General features: G+C 35.9%; 4 protein-coding genes across 7 annotated transcripts; 2 read left to right on the top strand and 2 right to left on the bottom strand.

Moving 5' to 3' along the window:
* The first annotated feature begins 1592 nt into the window (after positions 1-1592).
* LOC123717199 lies at positions 1593-2547 on the top strand. The gene is made up of 2 exons (XM_045673083.1): positions 1593-1866; positions 2352-2547. Exons 1-2 carry the CDS (start codon positions 1672-1674, stop codon positions 2505-2507), a joined length of 351 nt encoding a protein of 116 aa, XP_045529039.1. The 5' UTR covers positions 1593-1671; the 3' UTR covers positions 2508-2547.
* A 1094-nt stretch (positions 2548-3641) lies between these two features.
* On the bottom strand, positions 3642-7804 carry LOC123717369 (BTB/POZ domain-containing protein 10). Its single transcript, XM_045673321.1, has 5 exons — positions 7258-7804; positions 6360-6556; positions 5782-6035; positions 4435-4691; positions 3642-4347 (listed from the first exon to the last, which is right to left on the bottom strand). The coding sequence occupies exons 1-5, from the start codon at positions 7607-7609 to the stop codon at positions 4274-4276; spliced, it is 1134 nt and encodes a 377-aa protein (XP_045529277.1). The 5' UTR covers positions 7610-7804; the 3' UTR covers positions 3642-4273.
* A 2559-nt stretch (positions 7805-10363) lies between these two features.
* Positions 10364-17666, top strand: LOC123717349. Of its 2 annotated transcripts, XM_045673291.1 has the most exons (11): positions 10364-10522; positions 10610-10813; positions 11029-11170; positions 11407-11538; positions 12185-12389; positions 12912-13080; positions 13166-13314; positions 13614-14467; positions 15042-15538; positions 17320-17442; positions 17535-17666. In XM_045673291.1, the coding sequence occupies exons 2-11, from the start codon at positions 10635-10637 to the stop codon at positions 17647-17649; spliced, it is 2565 nt and encodes an 854-aa protein (XP_045529247.1). In that variant the 5' UTR covers positions 10364-10522; positions 10610-10634; the 3' UTR covers positions 17650-17666. The 2 variants fall into 2 exon arrangements, with proteins under 2 accessions (XP_045529247.1, XP_045529246.1); XM_045673290.1 differs by having other exon boundaries at positions 10364-10813.
* Positions 17667-18562: 896 nt separating this feature from the next.
* Positions 18563-24211, bottom strand: LOC123717333 (ATP-dependent zinc metalloprotease YME1L). Of its 3 annotated transcripts, none has more exons than XM_045673261.1 (16): positions 24042-24211; positions 23450-23963; positions 22745-22891; positions 22430-22562; positions 22132-22234; positions 21546-21756; positions 21148-21248; positions 20935-21063; positions 20654-20817; positions 20121-20286; positions 19900-19982; positions 19667-19767; positions 19397-19545; positions 19214-19320; positions 18933-19095; positions 18563-18679 (listed from the first exon to the last, which is right to left on the bottom strand). In XM_045673261.1, the coding sequence occupies exons 1-15, from the start codon at positions 24075-24077 to the stop codon at positions 18933-18935; spliced, it is 2307 nt and encodes a 768-aa protein (XP_045529217.1). In that variant the 5' UTR covers positions 24078-24211; the 3' UTR covers positions 18563-18679. The 3 variants fall into 3 exon arrangements, with proteins under 3 accessions (XP_045529217.1, XP_045529218.1, XP_045529219.1); XM_045673262.1 differs by having other exon boundaries at positions 23459-23963; XM_045673263.1 differs by having other exon boundaries at positions 23471-23963.
* Positions 24212-25189: the final 978 nt, after the last annotated feature.

The raw sequence follows: 25189 nt of genomic DNA, 5'->3' as shown, positions 1-25189 counted from the left end.
TGACTTAGAGTCCTTCAAGAATAGACCGTACCAATTCTTTAAAGGCCGGCAACGCACTTGCGAGCCCTGTAGTAGTAAGTGTCTATGGGCGTCGGTATCACTTAACATCTTAAAAACAAAGAGAATATTGGAACTAAGACGGGTTGACTGCAATGTTTCTCAATCACATATTAGAAAATTATAATTTGCATAATGTTACCCAGGTAACACTAAAATGTTTAAAAAATTAAAAATGACTAAATGAAGAAAGTTGCCAATACTTTTATTGTTTTTCGAAGTAATCTCCGTTCCTCTCTACACATCGTCGCATTCGATAGAACCACTGAGAAAACTAACAGAGAAGAACAGCAAACAGCGATTGACATACCAGTCTGTAGTAACTGTCATCCATCTTCTGTAGCAATCATCTTTTTTCCTTGACTTCTTCCTTTCTTTACCTTAGTTGGCCGATCCTAGAAAGGAAACACCCACTGAGCTGATTGTATTGTGGGTCCGGCTTCATAAAAAAATGCCTATCACAACTTTGTTGTTGAGTAAGCCCACAACGAAAGTCATAATAAATAATTGACCGAAAATTTTCTCGCGTTAGGTTTACTTTCACGTGTAACAAGAGTTTTAGATTCACCGCCAATTTACAAGAACAAATGACAAACGAATGCAATATACTTAATTAGGTTAGGTTAGGTTACAGTTCTAAAATTGAAATTCAAAAAAAGTTTTCATTAGCAATGTTCCAATTCTAAACATTTTCAGTGTTTCACCCACGTACCCTAGTTTTCTAAAGGCTGAAACATGTTTCAGGCAGTTTCATAATATGGGTAGTCGAGTGGTAGAGTTATCAGGAAACCCGTTTTCAAGACCAGTTAAACCCCTTTCAGGAAGGAATATTCTAGACAGAATTTTCTTGGTATGGGATAAGGACGGAATGATACGCAAGAGACAGGGAAGATCGGAACCTTCTCGAAGCTAGACTGAGCACTCTAGGACGACGTACGACAAGGACGGAGCAATGTGTGAAAGAGACAAAGAGTACGGACGTTCTAGAATTGTGTAATCGCTATTCAGTAGCAATCCCGCCTAGAGGGTTCTCGAATATTATTCAAGAATTTTCCCAGAGCGATATATAAGCGAGCGGAAACGCGACCAGTTAGTTCAGTTTCGAATGCGATATCAAGAATAAAATGAAGACAAGTGATAAAGTACTGTGTGAAGTGTGCGTAATCAAAGTAATTAGTAACCGTATTTTGTGTGTATAATTAGTGCATTTCTGGGAGTAATTTGTGTTTATAAATTCCTTATTGATTTATTTAAGAAATAAACCCTTGAAGAGATCTACGGCATTTTCTATCCGATCCCCTAGCCTGTAACAATATAGAAACCTTTTTGCTACGCATACTTTAATATTTGAACTTCTTTGCGGTTTATAACGCTACGTACCTTACACATATAATGATGTTGCAACCTTTATTCTAAGTCAAGGTTCTAGCAAATCAATATTAAAACCGTGGCAAGCATTACATCACCTCATAGAAATGCATAATGACTCACAAGTATACAAAACCACATAAATTATTGTCACATCTTGCCCTCTTGATAACGTGACCTTAAATCACTAGAAGCAAATATTACGCGTTGGAAGGAACATTGATCCATTATTTTTCATTGTTATTTATGATGAGGTTGTTAGGGTTATTTGTTTTAATCGTGTCGGGAGTGTGTTTAGTGAGTTGCACGCATTTGGTGGTCGGAAATGTAGCTGATAGAGTAGTTCTTGCCCACCATGAAGACTTCGAATACAATGCCATGCCATTCTTCAAGAGGGTCAAGAGTTTCTTTTATTCCTCGCCTACAAATAAACCTATACGGGTGAGTTTTTAACATTTATCTACGTGCTCAATTATATCTCACAGTATTACATGTGTAACATGATTATGCAAAGGCGACTGCGTAAAACGGAACGGCAAAGTAATAAAGTTTATTATCTGTTACATTAAGAAGACACTTTATAAACGGATTGAAGCTGTTTTATTATTATAAACTTATAATTATTTACATAATTAAAAAAAATCCGACGTTTCGTGTGCTTCACAGCGTGCATAATAATATATAGCTTCAATACGTTTAAAAAGTGTTTTCTTAATGTGTAAAAGCTATGTTAAGAAAAGACAATACTATCTGTTACATGTTATATAAGAACCAGAATTAAACTATATATTTCTATACATATATAAAGACCCCCTTTGCTCAGGACACGGAAACATTTCGACGGTTCCACTGATAATATTTTCGACAACATTGGTTATCTAATGACCGACTTTGTATGTTAATATAAGAGCAAAAATTATCTCCAGGGTATACAAGCATTGGACAACGACCACAGTAAGGCATCAGTCAACATTACGGCGGGTGGAATTGGCTACCCATTTGTGAACTTACGAATCAAAAGCGAGAGGGGAAGCAGACTGAGCTACGATATTGGAATTTACGTTAGCCCAGATTTTATTTAACAAATTTGATACTTTTCTTAATAAACACGTACAAATAGCATTTAGCGATGTTTTATTTATTAAAATTTCGTTACATTACATATAAAAACAAGTTTTATAAAAAAAAAACTAAAAGAATAATAAGGTTATTATTATGTCAATGTTGGCCTAGTGGTTTCAGCGTGCGATCCCCGGCTGTGCACCAATAGATTTTCTTTCTATGTGCGCATTTAACATTAGCTAGAACGGTGAAGGAAAACATCGTGAGAAAACCAGCTTACCTTAGACCCAAACACTCGACGACGTGCGTCAGGTACAGAAGACTGATCACCTACTTGCCTATTAGTTTAACAAATGATCATGAAACAGATATAGAAATCTGAGGCCAAGACCTAAAAAGGTTGTAGCGCCATTGATTTTTTTTTATTAGTTCAAGGTAGGCAAAGAATATTGTAAATACTGTTTATTTGTGTGTCGGAAATATATATGTAGTGAGTCATAAGTAACGGGCGGCCTTTTCCAGGTAACCCTAACAGTGCGGAGAAAAAAAATACTAAAGTTTTTAGTTTTGTAATTCTTTGCTTTTCGTAGATTTCTGGAAATTTATCGTGCGTGTTACTACAATGTAGGTCTACACAGCGCCATCTGTCGGCGAGATTGATATTGCATACCAACAGTTTATAAAACTAGTTATTTGCTATTGTAATTAATTTAAATAATTATGATCCTATTTTTTGGCCTGACACCGTCTTATAATTCGATGGAGCCGGCTGCACACACGAAAATACACGACTCATGCGGCGTTCCATTTAAGTCTTCAAGTGCAAGCGAGAGCGCGGAACGAGCGAAAAAGAGACACAATCGGTTGTATTTATGCGTAAAAACAAATGTAACTTGATCAATTCAATTGTGATTTCCTACTTCTCTATATCCATACAAAATATCTATCAAACAAATAAAATTAAAATTTTCTTTTGAAAGCAACCACTCCATCAGTATTTTCCTATGACGTTGTCACGTTAACTATCGTCAGTAAACCGATTTTACAGTCAACCGATTTCTATTTAATTCTCACGGACCGTGCCTACATTTGTCCGAGCATATTTGTGCATTTTACATAACCTTCCCTATTAATAAATAAAACAACAATTTTATTACCAATTTATTAAAAAAGAACCTTTATAAAAGTTTAGCAAATCGGCAAAAAACGCGACAATTTGTTTTAAAATTGACAATTTTTTGCGCATAAAATACAACATTGCGTTTAGCATATCTAGTTAAATAGGTGAACAGTTAAGGTGGTGAGATTTATACAGTATAGTGTGGAAAGTTTAATATAACTTGGACGATTTATACATTCCTTTTCCATGAATTATCCAATTGAGTTTGAATAATTTCAACAATCGAATAAAAACATCAAAACCCATCGGTTGAGGTGCTTAAATTTTTTATAGATATATCATACATTAACTCGCTGTTATTAGACTAGTAATTCCCATATATTCCCCCTTGCTATATAATGTAACCATATTTTAACTATTACATAATATTTGTTGTAAACATTTCTTCTTCGCATACAAATTGAAGATAAACATCTTGGTGTTAAGCGGTTTCAAAACCAAATTGAAACCAAAACATTTCCGCATTACTTTCTGCGAAATGATCAAAGACCTCCTCACAGAATGGTATCAATCTAGACAATCAATACGACCATTAATACGGTCGTAGGATTATATAAACCAACAAAACATGGCCATCACGAGTTGTACGGCCTTCGGGACTGATAGTCACTGCTCCTCCGGCTGCTCTTCGGGGTTCTCTGGTGCATCCGCCTCTTCACGGGCCCTTACCGGCTCCAGTTCTGGAAAATTTAATGACATGACTAAATAAATTATTTTCATTATTATTTAATAACGATAATAATCGCTTTGGACGTGCAGTGTCTCACCGATGACGGGATCGGCGGTGGCTTCAGCCAAATTAGTGACGGATTTCGATTTAAAACATTGGAAGTCCACATGTCGGCTTTTAGCTTCCTCCTTCTCCCAGGACATGTGAATAAATGGCCGCTGCACATAGTTGTATATCACTTCAGCGCGGCCTCCGGGCCTCTTGCGGACTTTCTCCTTGTATGTAGGGTAGCCTTCGACGCCTAAACGGATTTTCTTAAGACCGCGCTCTTTCATTACTTGTTTTGCGACGTCTCTGGAAAGATTTAAATAAATATAATTACGAGTTAAATACAACAGTACAGTGCACATAATCAAAGTGTAAAATATATAAATTCTATTCAGAAATATTGACGAAGTCTTTTATTTTATTAGAAATTTAAGAAAAAAAAACGTATCTACTTACTATATTGTGATACATTTCACAGTCAGAAATTAAATTGAAATGTTGTAAAACTCTGAGAAGATAAAGAAAAGATCCAGCCAGATAGGTGAGGTTAGATATTCATGAATTGATTACCTACTCACTAAAGTTCAATATGGTTTTCCCTGGTTGGTGAAATTACAATTATTATATTTATTATTATTATTAATAATATTTATTATGCACTAAACAAGTGGTGCTCACTCAATATAATTAAAGACTGCCTGCCCTACCGAAATGAGAAATAAACATTTTTATCCAAAATGTAAAACCACGCCACCTGTTGATAATAAATGAAAATTTATGCAAAATTATTGAATCCAATGCGCTTGATGCGCGGGATTAACTGTTAAACATGTGGTCTTATAAGCGAAAGTAATAAGATTGCATTTCTGTGTGTACACAGCTCATAAGGATATACATCTAGTGTGGTACATTTAACGTGAAAATCTTAATAGATGAATATTTTGTTTCTTTTAACGCGCACATCACATACATTACATACCGTTACCATTTCATTGAATTTTTTTTTCCAATAAATAACTAAAATAATAGTCCTTTTCCGTCATTGTTTAGTTCTTACTCAATTTCTATTTGTCTTATTTATTAAAAGTAATCAGTAATGTAATATACTAGTATTTCAGTTTATTTAATTTGCACATAAACTATGAACACAATCCATTACGGCCAAAGCATACCTTTATTAAGAAATTTTTGATTAAAATGTCAATAACTGTTTTCAAGACATCACAGTTCAATAAGTTCTAGATTAGATATTGCTTCAACCTACACTTAATTCATTGGTGAAAACTGTATATAATAACGATTCAGTAGTTTTAAACAAACAAACTCTTAAGATTTATAATATTAGAATAGATAATAACTATTAACAAAGGGGTCATAAACAATTAAACATTCTCACCTATTTTCAATATACTTAAAGAATCGATACAGTGGGGTAGAAAGTACTGTCTGACTGTACTCATCTCCCATTTGGGGAGGATACTCCTCATCCCATTCCACGGAGTCATCATCCAATAGCACTACTACATGGCACTCTCTGTCACCACGCTGAGCCGATTCCACCATCAGTGGTAGAATAAGACGCTCCAGGAATGTCTCAAATTGACGACGCGCTCCTTCATTTGATAGCTCATGAAGAAGGCCTCTGAGATTCTAAAAATTCATTATAAGTAACTTAATTTTATAATCTATAAAACAAAATTATTCAAGTTATTCAGCCAATTACGAAGTCCACAGCCAAAGGTTTAAAAAAAGCCAAAAGTCTAAATTAATTAATTAAAATTACAATTAATATTAAAAATAATCCGCTGTTAGGAATTTGAATGCACAGAAAATAAATGAGGTTCCACTAGGTAACAATTGCTGACTCCATACAACTGAAATGCAGATTCCATGGTATAGGGCTACATAACAAGCCTTATCACAGTTCAGGTTAACACTATGCATATATGCTTGCAATTCGAAATACACACTCACCTGACATCTCACAGTATTAGCATCAAAAGGCACCAGGAGATAATCACAAGCCTCCCTTAGCTCTTGCACAGAGACCGTTGGAGGGCAGCGAATAGTGCCACCTCTATAGTACTCTAAAATTGCTCTGAACACTGTGGCCGAGATGCCCTCAGCCACTTCATACTCTCCACGCTCATTGGTATGTGTGAAGTCTATGCCTAAAATTTAGTAAATACTTATAAAAAATTAGTAGCCTGTTATTTCTGTAGGTATATCTACTATATTTCTAGTATGTCTTTTTATTTGTAAGTGTTATTCTTTTAATATTAACTCCTTGATTTTAGAAATTTTCTGTGCATTGCTTAAGAATAATAGTTACCCACAACTGAACTATATTTAATTACACACATATATATAGCATTATTATAAGTAAATAAATTAATGTATATACAAGAAAATACTATTTCTAAAACCTTTTTTTTTCTTATTATGCTATACACTTGAATAGTTTGGAAATTATTATGATTTTTTTGTTGAAGACACTTGAAGAAATCTCTCAGAAAGAAATCTCAATCTTTTTGAACCTTTCTCAATTAATATTATACAGATATGATAAGTCATTTAAATTGCGTATTTAGTCAGGAAATGGAAAATCAACTATGTTGACAAGGTCTTAAGGCATATTCACTTAACCATCAATTTTTATCTTTTACCATTAATTTGTTAGAGACATATAAGCCACAATAGAACTGTTACAAAGTTATTAAATAATTTGATAACAATGGAGATTAGAAATTGTACTTTTATTACTGTTAAATTACTTGCTCTCTTACAGAGGATAACTCTAATTTAGTTCACCTACATTACTGCGATAATATTTCACATTAAATTAAACAATATTAAGAGTGTTTGGTCATACCTGAACTGAACATTCTCCCAAGCATTGTATTTGGATGTGCAGTGAATTGAGCAGGATCAACAACAAATCTAGTATTATCAACAACTAAAGTTATTCTGTCTTCACCCATGGGATTCTTCTTGTCTATCTTCGGTTCTTGACTGGAAGTGGATGGTATAGGTGCATTAGGAGACTGAGTTTTCGACATCATATTTGGTCTACGTACGTTGGAAATGTTGCGTCTAGATAATCGTTTGCGACGCTCTTCGCTGTCTCTTCTATACTCCTCTGTATCACTACTGCTGTCTGGGTAGAAGAACGGACGTCTGGAATCTAACATGGCCTGCTGGCCCCTCGCCTGTGTATCAGACATGGAAGCACGCTCGTATTGAGCCCTCACATCACGCTCGATGCTTCCTTGCCTACGCCTTAACGTCGGCTGAAAATGTTTGGCTTTCGTTGTGATAAAATAAAATTAAAAACACGAGAACGAAATAGAACAAAGGTGGGACGAAGATATTCACGAATAGACGTAAGACATTAGTAATAAGACAAACAGTTTGAACTTTTGAAGTTTACATTGACGTCTTTGGAATTAGTATACAGAGTTTTTTTTTTGTTTTTTTTTAATAATTTTATGGCCGGGTAACGAGACCTTTAAGCCAAGTCTTATTTACGGTCACTAATTCACATGTTATTCTATCGTTTCACTTGTTTTCTTAAATCTTCCCCACGGTATTTTTGATGTATTTATATAATGCACTCTTTGTTTTCACATACACTTTTTGTTTTTGAGCAAATCACACAACTGGCGGCGGGAGGGATCACTAATTTCCATTATTTCACTTGCCAATATTAGTCTATTAAAAATGAATATTTGGTTTTGGCATTTAAAAAAGATATGGTTGATATCTGCGATCTCGTTATTATTACAGAAAGAGCAAATATTGTTACCTATAATATTAAGTTTAGCGAGGTGCGCGGGTGCAGTGTTATGCCCAAAGCGCAATCTGTTGATTGTGGTAACGAACTCACGACTCACGATACAGCTAGTATTCAACTCATCATACCAGGGTCTTATATGTAAATTTTCCTGTATACTACCATACCATTTTCCTTTCAATTTTTGATCTTCTTCCCATAATGTTGTCCATAAATTTTTTATCGAGTTATTGATATAATAATAATAATCAGTCATAGGAACCTGTACCACATTTCTGACATTAAGAGTGTTAATCCCTTCATATGCAGCTTTGTCTGCTTTTTCGTTACCAGTAATACCTTTATGTGAGGGTACCCACATAAAGGCAACAGTTATATCTTTTTTATGCAACCGCAAGACAGTATCTTTAATTAAACAAATAATATAATTAGTTTTAAAATTATTAATATAAGAATGCTTAAGGCTATTTAAAAGACTCAAAGAGTCTGTCAAAATTAGAAAATATTTACAATTATTTATAGAAATTATAGATTTTAAAGCGGCAAACACTGCATATGCCTCTGCTGTAAATATGGAGCACTTTTTATCGAGAGCAAAGCTTTGAGCAACATCTTTTTGGGAATCATATACCGCACTTCTCACAAAATCATTGCCTTTACTGCCATCAGTGTAGATTGTATAATACTTGTTATTTTCTTCTATAAAAGCCAGTAAATCTGAATTATTTTCGATTGAATTTGATAAAATCGTAATAGGATGAGTGATACAACTGTATGAATGAGTGTAACACGACCAGTGTGAAAGTTTTTTGATGTTCGAATAATGAGATTGTATTTCTAAGAAGATCTGGCACAGAGTTGGAAATGTACCTCTCAGGAGATCATTTGGTGAAGTGAGTGGACCATCTATATTGATTGGGTGAGGTATTATCCTATTTATAATTTGGATATTATTTGATGATAATAGTTTCAGGCAGTATCTTTCTGCAAGCATAAGTCGTCTCAATATCAATGGCATAATATTTGTTTCGACTTCCATGGCCCTTATGGGAAGTATACACAGTGACCTGACAGCAAGTAACATTTATTGTCAAGTGTCAACAATGTTGTAACAAATAGTTTTTTTTTTAATAATTTTATGGCCTGGTAACGAGACCATTAAGCCAAATAACAAATTGTATAGCACCTTTAAATCGTAGTTGCGCCAAATGATCGTTGTATTACTTTACAATGAACGATTATCTGTGGCAACGTTGATAATAATAAAAATTGCTTTATTTTTCGATATCTTATTTTGTTGTTGATAAAATTATCGTAAAAATACATTTTGTAGGAATACATTTGATATTATATAACATGCATACAGAAAGAAAAGAGCGTAGGACTGTACCATTTATTGTAAGAGTTAATTTAAAAAATCTAAAATTTTAACAAGTATATTATTACTTATTATTTACTAAAGAAGCTAATACGTATTTTTAAGGTCAGCTTAAACTATAGATCAAGAACAATTAAATCTTAAAACTGAACGAATGAAAGTATTTCATTATGTACATGTAGAAAGAAAAACTATTTTCTTTATAGCAAAAGCTATATATATAGTAAAATACGCCACTTTATAAATTGCCAACAACGTTAACGTACTCGATAAACTAATGCGCCCAATGTGAAGAGACATAAATACATAGTATTATATATACGTGACCAAAATGTTTTTTAGAAAATTGGATAAAATAATTAACTTACTGTACATAAATATTAGTAATAGCTGATTTAAGAACTTCGATAATTTAAGTGAGCTTGGGTAGCCATTTTTTGTTACGCATTTATGCTAAGGTATCCAGATATCTTTTATAGCTATTTTCAGCACACTATTTTCTTTGGTCTTTTTACCTTATTAAACTTCTATTAATTATTGACCCGTTAATAAAAGGCATGTATGTAATATTATAATATGGATTATTTTATTGATTTTAATTACCTATTTATTCAGGTTTACATTTTATATACTTATTTGCACTTTATATATTATCACAGGTAAAATTATATTTTAAAACGAACATAATAGTATGCAATATATTTAAAGTCCCTTTGACACAAATCATTAATCAAAATCTTGACATCAAAATAATTCCGCATTTGCGCGGAAAAATTCGCAACGTGACTTAAATCACGGCCAATCGTAATGATTTCCACGGTTGTTGACCTTACTTCTTAATCTGTCAAAAGATTGTATTGGTTATGTTATTAAATTTTATTAATTACTTAAAATTTGGTTAAATTCAGAAGTCAATGCAACACAGCAGTTTAATGTTCTAAACAAGTTCTTCGCCATAAATAAATTGTATTAAACGTGTTTTTTTATGAATGTGTCGTATTTGGGTTTATCTATTGGGCGTTGTGTTTTAACTTATAACTTATTTTAACTTAGACCTTCTATGCTGTGAATAGTAAAAATGGACGAAAAGCAAGAATATCATGACCCTGACTATCCGGAAGCACCGGTTTGTGTTAAAGAAGAACCGCCGATGTTTACTGAAGAAGAGAGAATCAATAAAATTAGTCAAATTGTACAGCGGGAGTTTACTAACGAAGTTCAAGAGAGGGAAAATGAAGTTACACTTATTGATCAAAGGTTAGCCTTAACTTAAATTTATTTACTTAAATTGATACATATACGCAGTTGTCTTGGGTTGCATTTTTGAGTTTATGAAGTAAAACATTTAATAGTTATTGTCATGGGTACCATAAGAGTTCAGGCCGGACAGACCTTTGGTTTGAGTCTTAACCATCAATTACAACTTATAAAGTTATCAAGTGCCAAAGGAAGATATGGATTATATGTTACAGAATGTCAACAGCCCGCCGCTACCTACATCAACTGAGATATACTCTGGTGAATAATTACTACAAAGAACAAAAGTTGCAACTGTCATACAGCCATATTGCAGATGACATTGCAGCACAGACGGAACCTAGAGCTAAATCTGAGGTAATCTGAGTGTCTGCAATTCCTTAACCATATAATTTTTCTATACAGCATAAATCTAAAGTAGAAATGCAGTTTATCAAAGCTGTCTAGCCAATCACATGATTATAAGTCCTGTATCATCCAGTCTTGAGTGATACAAAACCATTGTAATGCCTACAATTAAAAAGTATTGTTATAATTTATTGATACTTTGGAGGCCATAAGCATGTTGCTTAACCTATTTGGTATCATTTAAGGTGGCGCATCTATTGCGCGATAGTCAAAGAAGGTTGCATCCGTCCTTAAGAAAACTTTTGGGAAAGAAAACTGCTGATCTGGATGAGATTTTCAAGTTCAGAGGGCCCAGGAATTCTAGGAAAGATTATTCTGTGAGTAAATATGTTAAAATGTATGTGGCAAAGTAAGATATATAACCACTTAGCAGCTATGTCAGATTGTTTTTACATGCATCACTTAAGATATATGTAGTAAATTGAAAAAATATTCATAAAACTTACAATTGAAAGAATTACCATTTTCATATTTGATATTGTTGCCATTCAGAAAAAAATCTACAGGCATAACAATCCCTTTCATGACTAGCTTTATTGTGACATCATTCAAGCTTGTTATTTCCATAAATATTTCTTTTTTAATGTATTTAATGAGTATTTAAATATTTATTACCATGTATTTAAACCTTATTTTACATTTTAAAGGTTCCATAAGTTTGTTAATAACTGTTTAGAGCAAAGATTTAAAAAATCATATTTATTTTATTTATTTATTCACACATTGTTACATTTATACAAAAACTAACTTAATACATTTACAAATTATTAGAGTTAATCATTTTTCTTTGTTAATTAACATTATATAATTTAGTTTTGATGTTCATAAATTTGCAATAGGTTATCCACTTATTAAATTTTGTAATGACTTGAATATTATTTACTAGATTAAAGCTTGAATTAAGCCTCATATTTCTCTGTATGTGTATCGATTTTATGCCATTTGACATGTAACATTTGCCAGGCGATGGTCCAAACCCGTAATTATACCATATCTGCTGACTCTACAAAATCGCTCCGACCTGAGGGCCAAGAGCCACCGATCGTCGAGCCTTCAACCACTAAACCCAAGAAAATACCTCGCCATATTGAGCCTAAAGTAGAAAATGTAGTCACTCTTCACGAAGCCACTAGGAATAAGATGAAACATCGTTACAGGATTATTATTGGTGAGTGTTTTGTTCAGGAAAAATCCTAGGCCAGCAAAGTTAATCACAAATAAGGGTTATGTAGGGAAATAATAAAAACAATCTGTGCCGCCACAACTGTTTCATGGTCATTTATTAATCTTAATAAGCAAGTAGATGATCAGCCGCCTGTGTCTTACACACGCCTTTGACTTTTTATATCTAACGGTCATGCGGTTTCCTCGCGACGTTTTCCTTTACCGTTCGAACGAATGTTAAATAAAAAGGAAACTATTTTATTATTTATATTTTTATTTGTTATTTGTAAGACTAACTGTTTCTCGTTATGAGTATTTTTAACTTTTATATAAAGATTCAATATATACTATCTTCGGCATCAAGGTTAAACCCTTTACTGCTATGTTGGTCATATTATTATTCATAATTTATTTATTTATCGAAGTTTACCACATACCAACTACTATATTTACTGTATATGTTAGAAGCTATCTTTTCTGAAATATGTATCTGACAATTTTGGTCATAGTGAAATAACTTTTTAAGGTAACACATCAAAATATGCCCCCCCGGCATCCCGCATGGACAAGTCGACCCATAAGTGGCTTTTGTACGTCCGAGGTCCCCCAAACCAGCCCGACTTGAGCTCCATCCTAACGGAACTAACGGCCAGGCTTCACCATTCGTATGCACCTCACCATATTGTTACTTTACGGTGAGTTAACATTAAATGATTTCATTGCAGAAGTTGGATTTGTGACCTTTGGACGATATATTTTAATAATTTGTGTGGAATTCAGGAAACCTCCCTTCCACATATCGCGTCGCGGATGGGGCGAGTTCCCCGTGAAGCTGGATTTGCATTTCCCTCATCCGGAGATGAATCGCCCCACCACAGTCACACACAATATTAAACTGGATCGCCAGTACACCGGATTGCAGACATTGGGTGAGATCAGAATTCTTTTCTGTTGTAGTACAAAGACTTGCATACAATTGGTAGCGAGTCGTTCTTTCCGCGTACTTTCACTTGCTCTAAGAAATTATGCAAAATATATATTAACGAGCCAAATGTAAAAGTGGTGTTTTTTACTAATGTCAAAATTTTATTAAATTCTATTTTTTTTAGTACGCATCAACAGATTGTGCGTTCACGCACGCTAAGCAAACATATCAACGAAAATCAGAAATATCACCGAAACGAAATCCTGAGTTTATAATAATTTCACTTTTCTTTCATATTTTCAGGAGCCGAAACTGTAGTCGACGTCTGGCTCTACAGCACTCCTGATATGATAAAGTTTGAATACAAAGACGACGATACGCATTTACAGAAAACAGAAAACCACACAGACACACAAGCAAATACAGATACGGACACGCAGGCAGAGAGTCAAGACACCGGCCAACGCGCAGAGATAAAAGAGGAGCCTCCAGAGTTTGAGCAGAATGAAAATGACAATTGGCTAGACTTTTTCGAGAAACCGACGGCCGTCAGCGTGGACGACATGATCATCAAGGATATCAAAAAAGAAGCTTCGCAGGATTCTTCGCCGACGAGGAGAGAAGTGACCAAAGAGACCACCAGCTTACCGATCGACGCGAAGCGAGCGCGGAAGAAGAGAATCATGAAATACATGGATCCGAAGACGGGCAAAATTTACTATCTGGAAATGGATAGGGAGCTGGACTTGACCAAGGTGCAGGAAATCGTGTTCAACTCGAAAGGAAACGTCCAAACGGCGAAAATCAGTCCGATCAAAAGCAACGGTCTCAAAAAGGTTCGGAGGGGCGTATCGCTCCTGAAGCCCGAGGTGAAGAATCTCCAGAAGATCGAAAGTCTGCCGAGTCACATAGAAAACGATCATTGCTACTTGGGATATAACTTCTACAATCACAAAAGGGACTCACTCTTGGATGACTTCAAGACACTCATTCCGAAGTTCCGCAACGTCCGACAAACCGTCAGCTATTTGTTGAAAAAGATACCGCTCATCAGCGGTGAGGTGAAGAATCATGATTTTGTGAAGTGTTTTCCGTTCGTCGTGGAAAACAGTGAACGGTATTGGAAGTTGGATTTTGCGAAACGAAGGAATATCGAGGTGAGATTTTCATCGTGTTCTGTGCTTTTTATCATTTCCACAATATTTAGGAAAAATACTAATATAAATAATTTTTATCATAGAGTCGATCTATGGAGTCGGTCGGTTAAAACTCCTCATTGGTTTAGCCGAAAGAATATATTTTAAATATTGTATTAAGTTTAAGAAAATAACCAGTGGTGCTATGATCATATTTCTGTATCTGATGATGAAGATCAATTGTCCACCTAATAGGCTAGTAGGTGATCAGCTTCCTACGCCTGACACACGCCGTCGACTTTTCGAGTCTAAGGCGAATCGGTTTCCTCACAATGTCATCCTTCGCGGTTCCAGCGAATGTTAAATTCGCACATAGACAGAAAAGCCGGGAATCGATTCTACGATCTCAGGGATGAGGTTGAGCCACTGGGTCAAACGGCTCAATTTCTGCTTCTATCTAGTTTAATGTCGTTTATTTTTTACAATAAAATAAGATTCCCTTAAAATTTTGTGCACACTTGTCATTGGTGTACAAAAATTTATTGTATACATCTGTAAGTGTCTGTATGTGGCTTTAAAAAAAAAACATTTTCAGTGGTCCAGAGCGAAGCTGATCAACAAACTGCTAATGGCCCACTATCCAGACACAGAGTCAATCTGGCGGACGAAACAAATACTCATTTTTGCCAGACTTCACGGCTACTACCCAATACGATTGGAAAATATGAATTCACCTCGAGACCGACAAACGGACGAATGGTCCTCGTGGAACGACATTGAAAACAATAGGAAACTCGAATCCAACATCAAAGAGATGTTTCCGTCCGCGTGTGACGTAACGTCGCTGTCAAAATTCGACGTTGACGGTTACAAAGTGTCAGATGACGTAGTAGTGTCAGATAGCGATGAAGAAATAGATGTTCTAAGTGACAAGAAAGTGACAGTGAGAAGTGTCAGTGAAACTAAAGTGAGCTTGAGTGCATTACCGGTGGACAGTGACGACAGACTTAGGTTTCTATACATTGAACGGATGTGTGCAGACATTGGAATAGAGTTAAGGAATGAAGATGTAGGAAATGGGTATTCATATAGGTGAGGAAATGTTGAACAATGTATTAAGTAGATTTATTCCGAGCAGATAATACAAAAATCTGTACTGATATTGATAATGTATTACATATTAGACAATTGTAATTCTTAAAAAACATAATTCTGTAGTACAACGGGCAAACGGGCAGAGGCCCTTTGATGATAAGTGATACCGCCGCCCGTGGATACTTACATTGCCAGACGGCCTTTTAGAAATTAGTACACTCATATCTTGAATTGGTTTAGTAATAATGCAGTGAGCAGCTTGTACCACATAGTGGTGGTGAGCGTGAGGGTGGAATTTCGTATTTTGCCTTTTTCGATGTCGAAACTCAGCTGCAGGTATATCCAAAAAAACTTGTGAACATTGAATAAAAAATGTGGTTCAAGATACAGGGATACACTTTATACAACACCAATGGACCAAGCCGCTCGGAAAGTTGACTGGTCTTCGACGGTTAAGATCGGTCTTCTTTGAGGATGGTCCAGTGAAAGCGGTGACCCGAAGTGAAATACCGTTTCGCCCAGCTTAATACGCCAAGTTCTTTGGATGCCTTTCCAAAATGACCGCGAAACTGGACGTCGTTTGATATGAACCCGATGCTGGCTGTGGCTTTAAGGAGAGTTTCGAGGAGAGGAGCTCTTCGAAGAAACTCTCCTTAAAGCATTTAACATTCTATAGCGGTGTTTTTTCGCCGAAAACGCGCAAATTGTCTTCGTAGGGTTAAATTGGACAATTAGTTTCAACATCAGCCACAAGTTTGTTCCGGTTCTGATTGAGATCTGCCCGAGAAACACCTGCAGGGTCTGTGCAAAGGGTATCCCCAGCGGTATCGTCCGCACAGAAATTAATGTTGTTGAGTTGCAACAAATGCCCGCTTGACTTATGGATGTCCAAGGAGGATAGAGCTTTGCGTATGGCACGTTGCCGGGATATAATTTCAGGCATTGACGTATCATCCTTGGTTATCCAAAGTCGAGTTCCCAGCCCAGAAAATCGGCCACCTCCTTCGCGATGTCGATGATGCCGCTTCTGTTTAGGCTTTAAAGAATAGGTCCACCAAGGAATATTTATGACTCACATCTGGTATTCGCGTAATCGCAGGGTCCATTAGTGTCAAGTCGAATGCCAGACGAAATCGTGAAAGGATCTCCCCGTATGATCTGTGTATCCGTGTATCCTGTGTAATCCGCTTGGATGTACTCGAGGAGGCGGTCAGTTTTAGCATTTCCGCTGTGGGACCCGAGGCCACGGAAAGAGACATCAAATTAATGTTCCAATTTGTATGCTGGGTAGGAGTGGCAGGAAGTATGAGCCGGGGAGGATTTCCGAGTCTCGGAAGAAAGAGTAAGTATGGCTTAGCAGTCTTTAAATGGTAATGGACAGCGTGGCTATTGGGATAGAGCCGCCATCCACAGAGTTGACTCCCCCAGATTATGAAGAACAGCCTGTGAATGTGCGGTAGTCATAGTTTGTACATAAAATGTTAGAGAAAGAGAGATATACTCATGCGCTCCGGAAGTGTCACTCATCGCATGAAACGTAGTACAATAAGATGAACCTATTGTATCACAACTGGTCTTCTGTGAGACAGTGGTACTGCTCCGGTCGTGCCTGCCCATTTGTCTGAAGCCCGAAAGCAACAGCATGCCACTTCCACTGTGAAGGGAAGGGGGTTGACAGTGCAATCTGGTGAAATAACCTCTCTCACAGGTTATTTCACCAGTGGGTGATGGGGTCGTCACGTCCCGACGCCGGTTAATTCAATACATTGTCTCCGTAGTGCCGTCCACGCCGTGATGTTATCGGCGATACGGAGTTTCGCTGACCAGTTGGTGCGGGACTCTCTGGCTGTGAAATTGATGGAAGGCGCATCGTCACATCATCCACCTCCCACTTGGAGCGGGTGAGTGGTCTTTTCTATACATTTCATTTACAAATGTGCATATACTTTAACGTATTAGTTAGAATTCTATCGTATCGATTTGTCTTTCACAGGTCGTCGTCCCGCATCCCGGTCCAGTTGGAACACGTGTATCGAGCGGCTTCGCGTTTGCCTCACGTCGCCAACACCGCTCTGGGCACCACTCCCAAACAGACTTATACAATATAATTCCAACTTTTTTTCAATTTTTTGTTTTCTTTCAACATCTCCCTTCCTCGCTTGATCTCGGTTAGTTGTCGACGATCCCTACGTACAAAGCACCGTGTCAAAAATTGAGGTTTTCAGGAGAGCGTGTTTGAATCTCTCTAGAAATTTAGGTATTCACGTTTTGATACAATTTTTTTCCGAAATGAATTATAAGATATTTGAAGAATATGATTATTTTAACCATTTGTATCTTTATACGTGTATTCATAGATGACTGTTTCTACTTTATATATAACCCTGTCGGTTGTCAAGTTAACCGTTTATACGTAGGAGATATTAAATCAATAATTTTAAAGTTTGTACTTATTTTATTATAATGAAAGGAAAGACTTGAATATTCGAAGATTATCCGTTAACGTAAAAAAATATACTTATCTAGACATATCTATTTATACCAAATTATTTTTTATTAGAGTAGGAATGCTTTAGGGGAATGTAAATAACGACATGTACTGAATTAAAATAATAATCAACATGATTTTTTATCATTAAAATATATTTTTTAACTAAATAGAATACGTTTAGTTTTCAATTATCATCTAAGCTAATTTTTTAAACAGGAACTTAAAATATAAAATAACGGTGCAGCAATTAATCATAATCAACTATTCTTAAAAGAGATTAACAATAAACTATTATAATAATTCATAGTTCGATGCACTTCGGACTCGAGTATACCCAAAAAGTTTTGGTATACTCGAGTCCGACAGTCTGATGACACTAGGATGACCTTTGAGGGAGACATTAAAATACTACACAAAATGTCAGCGATAGTAATTGAATAAATATAAATAAAAATTCCCTTAACGTAATTATTATTTAATTCCAGTAATATTTAACAATCTCCTTACTAACTACAAAAGAAACAGCGTTATGATGTTATACTTATTTTTATTAAATATTAACTCCTGCAAAATTTTCAGAGACACTCCATATATTTCTTTGTACAGATCGTTCCATCTGTATGTCACTAAAGGCTAATTAACTGTATCTGGAACAAATATTTAAATAGATAAAGATGAGATGAAAATATTTGTTAAAACTTTCTAGGTAACTTGTTGATATTAAAGAAATATATCTTTTAAAGGCGAATTTGTATTAAGCCAGTGAAGCGAAGAACATTCAACTACCCTCAATATAAGTTTATTGTATAGTCTAAACATGTGAATACAAGACTAATTGTTAGTGGCGCCATCTTTTGGTTAATTCCATAAAATCATGTATTTTCTTAATTTGATGAATACCTAAGCGGCTGCCGGTTGTCCGAGTAGGGTTCCAGAGGGAACGGGGGCCGGAGGGGCCTGGGCCGAAGGGGCTCCACCGGACTCTTTGTTCTTCTGCTTTTCCATCTTGGTCTTCTCTCCGTTCATTATGGCTTTGATGTCGTCTGCATCCAAGGTCTCGTATCTGACAGAAGTACTTTTTTGATTTATATGTTAAATGACTTATTGTCATTATTCTTTTACATATCTCCATGAGTGAATATTATAAAATAAAATGGAATTCAAAGGAATGCGACACTGACTTGAGCAAAGCCTCGGACAGAGCCTTGTGTTCCTTGGCGTGGGCGCGCAATATGGCCTTCGCGCGCTCGTAGCTCTCCGATAGAATCTTTTTAATCTCCGAGTCCACCTGAACATCGATCACGGTTAAGTATATTCTCGATTAGGGTTTACAGATGTTAAAACGTCAAAGAAAGCGAATCCACCATTTCGTTGGTCTGCGGGCCGAGCTGTTCCTGCTGGAAGGCTCCCTTGGGGGCTTCCATGCTGCGGAGCCCCACCCTGTCGCTCATGCCCCACTCGCGGACCATATGTATGGCGATCGACGTCGCCTGCTTCAGATCGGAAGACGCACCTGCAAGTAACATTTTTCTAATGCCGTCGCCTGGAATCTAGCGTTCGAGTCCAATAGTTTATAAAATATTGCCAGTTTCACTTTGGTCTCATTTTCAGCTTTCAGTGAATTAAAAGAGTACCAGATGTGATCTTGTCGGGTCCGTACACGAGTTCCTCGGCTGCTCTGCCCCCCATCATGGTGTCCATCATGGCCAGCAGCTGCTGCTTTGTCACGTGGTATCTGTAATGTTGACATGACAAGATAAATGTCCACCATTTTGTTATATAATATATTTCGGTGTAAGATTTATTTATTAATAATTAAAAACTCAAAATATTAAAAAAAAAACTAAAAAATTGGACAAAAACTGACCTTTCCTTGGCGGGTATGTAGGCGGTGTGGCCGAGTGAAGGGCCGCGAGGGATTATGGTGACCTTGTGAAGTGGATGAGAGTCCTGGGAATTACATAATTATTTATCATTATTTACTTTAAAAAAAAGACTAAACCCTCAGCCTTTTCGTCAAACACCGGTTGCTCTACAGGGGGGAAAGTTCGAATACATTACAGAGACGCAAATTATCGATAAATGTACCTTGGTGTAGTGAGCGACCAAGGCGTGGCCTCCTTCATGGCAGGCGGTGATGGCGTTGGCCTCGTCATCGGGCAGACGACTCCTTCGGGCCGGACCCATCAAGACCTTGTCGCGAGCTTCCTCTAGGTAGGACATCGTCACTGTCTTGGCTCCGTCGATCGCTGCCCTGGAATTTATACAATATTTCATGTCATAATTCGTCGATCATTAATCTTTTTTCTAATAGGCAAGCAGGTCTGCCTGAGGCGTGCCATCGAATTTTTGGGTCGTGGTCGGATACAGAAAGAGATACATAGAAATTGTCCATTGCTGCAGACTGGGTTCGAACCTGTGACCTCATGGATGTCGCACGCGAAAGCCCCGAGGCCAACTCTGTTCGTTATGTTGGAGTCGGATACCATTATATCAGCGTAGTAGTATATATTTTACTATAAATTAAAAATATATCAATTATTTGTGATAAATCTAAAATATACCACACACTTATACCAAGTATACTTCACTATTATTAGATTTTAAAGATTGTGACTAACTTGAGTGCGGCCTGGTTGACCATGCTCTCCAGGTCGGCCCCAGTGAAGCCAGTGGTGCTCCGGGCCAGGGACTCCACGTTCATTTCCGGCGCAGCGGCGATCCTCGACACGTACATTCGGAGGATCTCCAGGCGACCGCCGTAGTCCGGCGTCGGGACTGAAACCTACCGACCAAAATTTCTAAATCATCAAAGCATTAATAATTTTATAATTTATTCCAGTACCCGTTTCATAATGAATTAACCACGTCATTAACAATGTATTTTGAATGCTAAACTGACCTCGACATCAAATCTTCCAGGTCTAAGCAGGGCCTGGTCGAGGTCATCCCTCCTGTTGGTGGCTCCCAGCACTATCACTCCCTCGTTCTGGTGGAAACCATCCATCTCCGACAGCAATTGATTTATGGTCTGTCAATTTAATTTAAGGATGGCAATTATTTGAATTTTTACAATTAGGTAGACTAGGTATTATTTTTCAAAATATTGTTTTACCTGGTTAGCGTAAGGGTGCAGCACACTGTTGGTCCTCTTGGCTCCGACGGAGTCAATTTCGTCAATAAATATGACGCACGGCGCCCGCTCCTTTGCCGCTTCTGTGAAATAACGGACATTTCTTTCGGATATTCTTCTGTGAAATAACGGATTTCTTAACAGGTAGACCAGGCATTAGGATTTTTTTGGAAATTAAAAATATTTAAAATTATGGACATTACATCTATTTATATTGTTCTTATAATTTTATATATTTATATTTTAATATTGCTTGATATATTAAGGTAAAACTAAGGAAATTAGAATCTATAGCAATCTATCCAACCAATTTTTAAAAATATATAATAAAATATAGTTTAACATAAGAGCCATTCTTCATGAGATTCAATAAGACTTACTGAAGAGATCTCTGACTCGTCTCGCCCCTTGCCCCACTAGGATTTCATCAAACTCTGGCCCGGCGGCGTGGAAGAAGGGCACCCTCGCCTCACCGGCCACCGCCCGAGCTAAGAGTGTCTTACCGGTACCCGGAGGGCCCACTAGCAACACCCCTTTAGGCAGCTTACCGCCCAAAGATGAGAATTTCTCAGGAGATTTAAGGAATTCCACCTACAATTTAAGGTTAGTGATCTTATTTATTAAATTGATAAAAATGTCTGGTCTTAAATGGTATTATGATTATATAATTGGGCCTAGATGCCATAAACCACATCTTGACCAACATTCTTTAAATTACCCCATATAATAAATATTCTGCCATAAAAAATATGTTTGAAATATATAATTTAATTATTAATTTGAAAAAATTATACTTACTAGGCTTGTAGCCTTTCATTATAAAAAAACATTTTTGCCTTAGAAATTTAACCTCTCGATTTAATGTCTCGATAACACACACAGTCATAGTTTTCTTTGAGTATATTGTCTAGAATAGTTTAGCTTTGTTATTTGGCAATTAGGTTAGAAAACAAATATATTACTCACAACATCCTTCAACTCTTGTTTAGCTTCATCAGCCCCCTTAACATCATCAAAAGTAACAGAGATATCTTCTGGATCTACCTCCACTTGGTTTCCCAATTGAATACTGAAAAGGGAAATAATATTTTTTAAACACTAATTAACAACTAGTTCGCACTGTGGAGTATTTTTTTTCTATAAATTTTGGAAAGCCATGTGTTATATGATATACTCTCAATAACAATTTATTTTTTACAATGTCAAATAGCCCATTATCAAATAATAATTAATAGTAATAAGTATGCTGGAAAGAAATACACACCGGAAGACAGTGCCACTGACGGAAGCCATAAGACTGACAAAAATGGCGAGAAATAGAACTATAGTGAGTAGCTGCTGCACTAACTTCAGGTACTTTGATGCCTTTGTTCCTCGTGCATTTTCTGGATGGGATCCTGTAATTGACCCAAAAAGATAAAGTAATTTTTTACCACTGTTGATAATACATTAAGTTAACATTGATTTGAGAACATCAGATTAGGGATTAATTCTTATTTTTTATACCTAAGTAATGTGTAACTCATATTAAAAAATATTGTAATATAACAGTCGCCACAAAATTAAAGTACAATATTACCAGCTAAGTAGCCTTCGGCAAATGCAATCTTAATCTTATCTTTCTGCTGATGTGTAAGAATTGTATCTTCATTTAATAGTTTCTCCAGTCTAGGTGCAACCTCTGGCCCAGCTGCAGTTTGTTTTTCTGTTTCTGCTACATTTAGGCCTGAAATAAGGTGGGTTTTTTTTCTATTGAGAATAATGTTTTATTTGTAGTCCAAGAATTGTACCTTGTACTTGTATTATTTTGCAGTCATATAAATATTTTAGATAGATCCACATTTTTTTGTATAAATAACCTAATATAAAAATGTATTCCTTTCATATCTTTTTATGGGAATGTGTTACTATTTATATTTTTATTTATTTATTTTAGTTACCTTATTAAAATGCAGTAAGTTTTTTTTATGATTATATACTGACAAATGTAAATTTGTAGTAACAAAGTCATAATATATTTATTAATGGAGGTACACTTACAAACATTTAAAAAAAATCTGTCTATTTCCATTCCCTATCAATTCTCAAATAAAGGGCATAGATTTGACAAAAAGAACTGGACAGACCCTCTCTGCCACTGTTTATAGACAAGTTTCTTAATAGAGACAAAAATAATATATATAATACCAAATTTATTTTCAAGAATTTACTATGTATATAGCAAATAGTGTAATAATTTTTAAAATATATGAGTGAATAATGAGTACCATAATCTTAAACATACCATACTGACCCAAAGACTTACGCAGTCTGTTAAGAAGATTTGGATTCCTTTTTAAATCTGCATGAACACTCCTCTCAGTTTTAAAACCTCTCACTTGAATATTGTATTTAAAAGTGGTATCTAAGATACTCCTCGATAATAAACCTACAAAATTATCTGAAACGCTAAACTTTCTTCCGCGCAAATCAACTGTAACAGTAGGTGCAAGAGTGGCCCATCCATTTTTATTTTGATCGAAAGTAAAGCCAGAGACATGTGATACTTTCTTGCATGAACTTATCTTCCCGATTGATAGGCTTTTGGTAAGCGGGCCCAAGGACCTCGCATCAAAACTACGCAAATCACGTAAGGCATTCTTATCAAAACTCTTCAGCGCCTCTTGAAAGCTCTCATGACAAATAGTTGCATCATATGTTGCAGTTTGTTTCACATCCTTAGTTTTACAGTTGTTTTGTTTTCTATGTCTGAATAAACCAGAATATCGCGATGATAGTTGGCTAAAACTAATAAGAATCTGAAACAACGAAGGTTACATGAAGATCTGACATTCTCTGCCCCCTTATAACTGCTTCGTCAGGTTATTCAGACTTACCTGGTTTTGAGTGTTTAAAGAATTCAATGAGAACATGTTACATGTATGTAAATTTTATATATATTTTCCTTGAAGTGCACTCGAAAATTTTGTAGGCTGACTTTTTCGTAAATTCTAAATTCCTTACGTCAAAGTGTTGCAAAACATCGTCAAAACATGGCGATCCGCGATTTAGAAAATTTACCACAGATGACCAGCTTATATTATGATTATAACACCATTTGTATATATCTATTGTTTATTATTTTTAAAATATCAGTATCGAATGAGTGAAAATATTTATTGAGTAATGCTTTATAAACAGATATATATGCATGATTTATAGTACATACATTTTTATTCCTATTGAATGAATTGAGTAGAATTTTAACCCTCTACTGCGTAAGACGGAATGGATTATTTAATTGCCATTTATCTTGTCTATGGTTTATTTGGACAGTAAATTCCAAAATGGCGACGAGCGATGACGAGCCTATGCATTTATATGAAGTTTTTCAAAACTGTTTTAATAAAATAGCAAATAAACAACAAGGTGAGTGAAAAATTACAAAACAAGGCTCGTCTCGCGTTCCTCAAACGAACATTCGCGATCCAGTGCAGTGTTCATTGTGATATTCATTCAGTGTTTGCGTGTTATGCCATATTCAGTGTAGGAGCCGACCAGATTTTCTAGAAAATAAGCATATTAATACAATTTTGAATGATTTTACTCAGTTGATTATTACGCAGGAATAATCAACGCATGTGTTAAAGTATTCTACATCACTTCAACGTGCATCAAAACGGTTATAAAGGCTATGTTTTGGTTATAGCAGCGATTGTCAAGGTGGATATCCATTGTGCTTTCCTTCGTTTTTTTGTGGCAAAGGATTTTTTTCAAGCGCATTTATAGTTTTATGGATGCTCTCGCTAATAGTATTAGGTTGAAATGTTGAAAGTCTTAAGTTTTAGCCCTTATTCATCCAAAAGGTTATATTGATTGTGATGGATATAGAGATGCAAATGTAATATCGTTCAATTACGGTGTATAAAGTAGCCAATTACAGTTTTGCTGTTTGATAAACGTGCGTGTTTATACTTAATTTTGTTTATTTACGCATTGCAAGCGAAGAGTAAACGTGGTATTCGTAAATATACCTACTTAAAAG

Source organism: Pieris brassicae, chromosome 12 (genome assembly GCF_905147105.1).
Source record: "Pieris brassicae chromosome 12, ilPieBrab1.1, whole genome shotgun sequence".
Lineage (NCBI taxonomy): Eukaryota > Metazoa > Arthropoda > Insecta > Lepidoptera > Pieridae > Pieris > Pieris brassicae.
Note: the sequence above shows the minus strand (reverse complement) of the source record. Positions and strands in the feature narration are given on the sequence as shown.

Excerpts from the sequence above, each read along its gene's own strand:
- LOC123717199 (XM_045673083.1), top strand. The coding sequence starts at position 1,672 with ATGATGAGGTTGTTAGGGTTATTTGTTTTAATCGTGTCGGGAGTGTGT. Across the intron at positions 1,867-2,351 it reads CTACAAATAAACCTATACGG|GGTATACAAGCATTGGACAA; the intron begins GTGAGTTTTTAA and ends AATTATCTCCAG.
- LOC123717369 (XM_045673321.1), bottom strand. The coding sequence starts at position 7,609 with ATGTCTGATACACAGGCGAGGGGCCAGCAGGCCATGTTAGATTCCAGA. Across the intron at positions 6,036-6,359 it reads CTAATACTGTGAGATGTCAG|AATCTCAGAGGCCTTCTTCA; the intron begins GTGAGTGTGTAT and ends ATGAATTTTTAG. Across the intron at positions 4,348-4,434 it reads CACCGCCGATCCCGTCATCG|AACTGGAGCCGGTAAGGGCC; the intron begins GTGAGACACTGC and ends TAAATTTTCCAG.
- LOC123717349 (XM_045673291.1), top strand. The coding sequence starts at position 10,635 with ATGGACGAAAAGCAAGAATATCATGACCCTGACTATCCGGAAGCACCG. Across the intron at positions 11,171-11,406 it reads AACCTAGAGCTAAATCTGAG|GTGGCGCATCTATTGCGCGA; the intron begins GTAATCTGAGTG and ends GTATCATTTAAG. Across the intron at positions 13,315-13,613 it reads CACCGGATTGCAGACATTGG|GAGCCGAAACTGTAGTCGAC; the intron begins GTGAGATCAGAA and ends TCATATTTTCAG.
- LOC123717333 (XM_045673261.1), bottom strand. The coding sequence starts at position 24,077 with ATGTTCTCATTGAATTCTTTAAACACTCAAAACCAG. Across the intron at positions 22,235-22,429 it reads GTCAGTGGCACTGTCTTCCG|TATTCAATTGGGAAACCAAG; the intron begins GTGTGTATTTCT and ends TTCCCTTTTCAG. Across the intron at positions 21,064-21,147 it reads TGCACCCTTACGCTAACCAG|ACCATAAATCAATTGCTGTC; the intron begins GTAAAACAATAT and ends TTAAATTGACAG.